At 36.7% G+C, this 3,764-nt stretch overlaps 1 protein-coding gene across 1 annotated transcript; it reads left to right on the top strand.

Annotated features, from left to right (window-relative positions):
* Window positions 1-1,010: 1,010 nt before the first annotated feature.
* LOC113329795 (protein WUSCHEL-like) lies at window positions 1,011-2,809 on the top strand. Its single transcript, XM_026576626.1, has 3 exons — window positions 1,011-1,714; window positions 1,858-1,970; window positions 2,103-2,809. The coding sequence occupies exons 1-3, from the start codon at window positions 1,504-1,506 to the stop codon at window positions 2,517-2,519; spliced, it is 741 nt and encodes a 246-aa protein (XP_026432411.1). The 5' UTR covers window positions 1,011-1,503; the 3' UTR covers window positions 2,520-2,809.
* Window positions 2,810-3,764: the final 955 nt, after the last annotated feature.

Genomic DNA, 3,764 nt, shown 5'->3' with positions numbered 1-3,764 from the left:
ATATCTATAGACATGCGCGCTGCTTAACTTAAAGTTTGATATTCTAATACCCCGGTGATACAGATGTTAATATGCAATTTTTCATACGAATCTTAAAGTGGTTAGACTTGTGAAGTTTAATGTCTGCACTTGAAAGAGAAAATGACATGGAAAATCTTATCAAAATGCTATTACCTTGGGTCAGCAAAAATTTGGCATATCTCCACATGAATGTTTGCAAAGGAAAATGATAAAAGCACAAGGTGCTGCTAACTATAAATCACATTTTGATGGGTAAATCCTTTGGAAACCTTGTTGGGAAAACTGATCATACTATGGTCCAAAATTACAGGTGATTCAAAAGATGATTTGTGTACTTCAATATTCCATAACTTTGCTAAAAAATTTCAATCATTTTTAAAAGTTATTCAAATACTACATTTAAAATGAACATATAAACACAAGATAGCTTCTGCACACATCTGAAAACGCATCAGAAAAAAAGTATGATAGGCATAGACATTGCATTCAAAAGTTACAGCTTTACAAACCCTATTGCCTCCTTGTCTTAGAGACCCATTGACTGACATATGGGGTTGGGTTGGAAATTTGATGCATGATCCCAAAATTCAGAATAACATACATATTTACCATATGCTTTACACAGGCATCATATACTTTTTGGCCTCCCCTTTTCTTTTCTTTCCCCTTCATTCATTCATTCATTCAGTAGCAAAATTACTTGATAATATCCTCCATGCATATACAAGTACTCACTCAAGTAAAGTAGAGAAGGCTTTGAATTCATAAATTTTTCTTTTTATCCATTTTTGTCCCCTACCCTTCTTATATGAACCCTAATCTGTCACCTTCAGTCCTTCTCGCTCAGATACTTCTTTTGATCTTCTCTACGATTTCTTCTTCTTCAATATCCATCTCTCTCTCCCATGTGCCTGGCCTCCCTTCTGCACTACTCTTTATATGTTTAACTCTCAAGACCCCAAAGTTTCATTCTTTCACTCTATCTGTTTTTCTTTCTCTCATATCCATCAGTACCATTAGAGTGAGCAGTGTTTTCTCTTGTATTCTTCTCTTTGGTTCTGTTCTTCTTCTTTCATTCAGAAATATGGAACCTCTTCATCATCTGCAAGACCCACAGCACCAAATGCAAAACTACCACCAACTCCAACTCCAACAACAACAGCAGCAGCAAGTACAGGACATCAATATTGAAGATAGTGGTAGTGGAAGCAGTAGTAGTAATAGTAAGAACAGTAGTCTTTTGTGTAGACAGAATAATACTTGTAGTACTACCACTACTGCAAGGTGGACACCCGCAAGTGATCAGATTAGAATATTGAAAGATCTTTACTATAACAATGGAGTTAGATCACCAACTGCTGAACAAATTCAAAGGATATCGGCTAAGTTAAGACAGTATGGCATGATCGAAGGCAAGAATGTGTTTACTGGTTTCAAAATCATAAAGCTCGTGAAAGACAAAAGAAAAGGTTTACTCTTGACATGGCTGCCATGCAACAACAAAGATCTTCTACTTCTTCAGGTCTTAGTAATGGAAGTACTGCTGGTGGAACTATTGGTGTTGGTTTAAACTATGGTGGTGGTACTAGAGGTGGTGGTAATGGTGGTTGGAGACACACTGATCTACATCATCCTCATGATTATCATTACGCCATTGAAAACAATCATCCCACCAGCAATATCCATAATCCAGGTGATGTAATTAAACAAACTACAAAAATAAACCATGTATTATTATTGTCCGTTTCACTTATAGTGCAAGGGTTTTTTCTTAATTGTTGGTGGTACATTTTGTTTAGCGGGGGGACTAATTTTTATGATGAATAGTGTTTTCAGGTATTCCTTCTCCAACGTCCCCTTCTTCTTCACATAGTATGCTAACCAGTGTTGGACCAATCGGAAGTAGTACTGCTAGTTATGGATCTGTCCTCATGGAAAGGAGATTCAGGGTATGTCTCTTTTTTCTACTCTTAGAATGTGTAGTCCATTACCATTAAGAGAGATAGATGTACATCGCATGCAAACCATTCCATGTTTGTTTTTGTTGGTGTAAGTACTAAAATTTACTGTATTTGTTTCAGGAGTGTTCAATTTCAGCTGGTGGAAGTAGTAGTATTGGTAACTCTACAAGTAACAATATTGGTGGTTGGGTTGGTGTTCATCAGAATCATAATACTAACAATTACCATAATCAAGAGATACCTACTCATCATACTCCTCATCAATATCCCTCCTATACTACTACCTCATCAACATTGTCAACATATAGTCCTGCTTTCATCGAAAAACCATCAAGAATATTACCCATTCAACTCTTCAAGGAGGAACCTGATAACCATAACGAAGAAGAAGAGGCAACCCCTGAGATTGAAACACTCCCTCTATTTCCCATGCAAGCCGGTGATGAAGATATGGGCATTCCGGTGGTTGAGAACCAAACTATTATTCCAAACTATTTTATTGATCATCAAACTCGGAAACATCAAATGGCTATATGAATCATAACCCACTCACTGGTTATTACATCAGATCATATTCTTCAGTAGTAGTACCATTACATGATCATCATCACCACCATCATCAAGAACTCATGAATGGAGGAGGAATAAACTTGAACAGGACTGCTTCATCATCACTTGAACTCACTCTGAATTCTTACACTCCTATTACACCAGAGATTGTTCATGGTCACCATCATCAATTGAATTAAAATATTTTAGTCATCATCACTGATTGAATCGAGGTTGATTATGTTGTACTTTTTGGTACCATGAAGATCAGCAGAGTCTTAATTAATTGGTCTCCATTTATTATTAATATTACAGTATGTTTTTATGAAATGTTGGAAACTTTCAGTTTAGCAGTTTAGCTTTTGATTTCGTCAGGTCAAAGATATTGTTCAACATTGACACGCGTCGGAACTAGAACTATCTAAGAATAATTAGTTTTAGTTTTTTACGGGCTCCGTGACGGACCCACAACAATATTCTCTTACAAGTATCAATTGATAATATGTATAAGACAATAGTTTAATACGGGGCGTTATTGTTGTATTTACCGTAGAGATTTATTGATCATCTAGGAAAATGAAAATATTCATGGTTTTTCATATTGGACCCACATGTGCATCAAAAGTACGATGTGCTCAGTGAGTTACGGCCGTGTGATCGGCTTTCAAAATGTCGTGGAGATTTGTCTCTATCTGGCTGCCAAGATGCTTGGTGCCGGGAGGACTTGGTTTTCAGAATGTCGTGGAGTACAAAAACCATGAGGCCCGCTCTGACTGAGAAGCAGCAGCCAGCAGCAGCACGAATATAGGCTCTCAGAAGTTGGGACTAACAACAAATTAAGCTGTCCTTAAAGCCTGGACTGGAGTGTCTAAGGCTGATGGTTCCACACCCATTTGATCTTGGTGATCTCACTATATATTTCAGTTCAAAACTTGGCCTCAAAAAACATTTTTTGTCCGGCAGATGAAAGTTGAAACCATTCAGAAGATGGTTAAATTCAGAATTTAAACCGAAATCATTAAAATGTCACAAATAATTAGTCAAAATCCTGGTCAATGATTGCTGACCGCAGTCAAATCATGCACCAAGAATCCCATATCATACTCAAATGAAGATGTACAAGCAAAATACTGTCTATTACTCCCTCCGTTCTTTTTTAATAGACCAGTTTCTATAAATAAAAGTTTCAAAAAAATAGGCCAGTTTCCTAATTGGGAAAGTCAAATGTTATTT

The sequence above is a fragment of the Papaver somniferum genome, chromosome 1 (assembly GCF_003573695.1).
Source record: "Papaver somniferum cultivar HN1 chromosome 1, ASM357369v1, whole genome shotgun sequence".
NCBI classification, from domain to species: Eukaryota; Viridiplantae; Streptophyta; class Magnoliopsida; order Ranunculales; family Papaveraceae; genus Papaver; species Papaver somniferum.
This window is presented reverse-complemented; position numbering and strand designations above follow the sequence as displayed.

Excerpts from the sequence above, each read along its gene's own strand:
- LOC113329795 (XM_026576626.1), top strand. The coding sequence starts at position 1,504 with ATGGCTGCCATGCAACAACAAAGATCTTCTACTTCTTCAGGTCTTAGT. Across the intron at positions 1,715-1,857 it reads CAGCAATATCCATAATCCAG|GTATTCCTTCTCCAACGTCC; the intron begins GTGATGTAATTA and ends TAGTGTTTTCAG. Across the intron at positions 1,971-2,102 it reads TCATGGAAAGGAGATTCAGG|GAGTGTTCAATTTCAGCTGG; the intron begins GTATGTCTCTTT and ends TATTTGTTTCAG.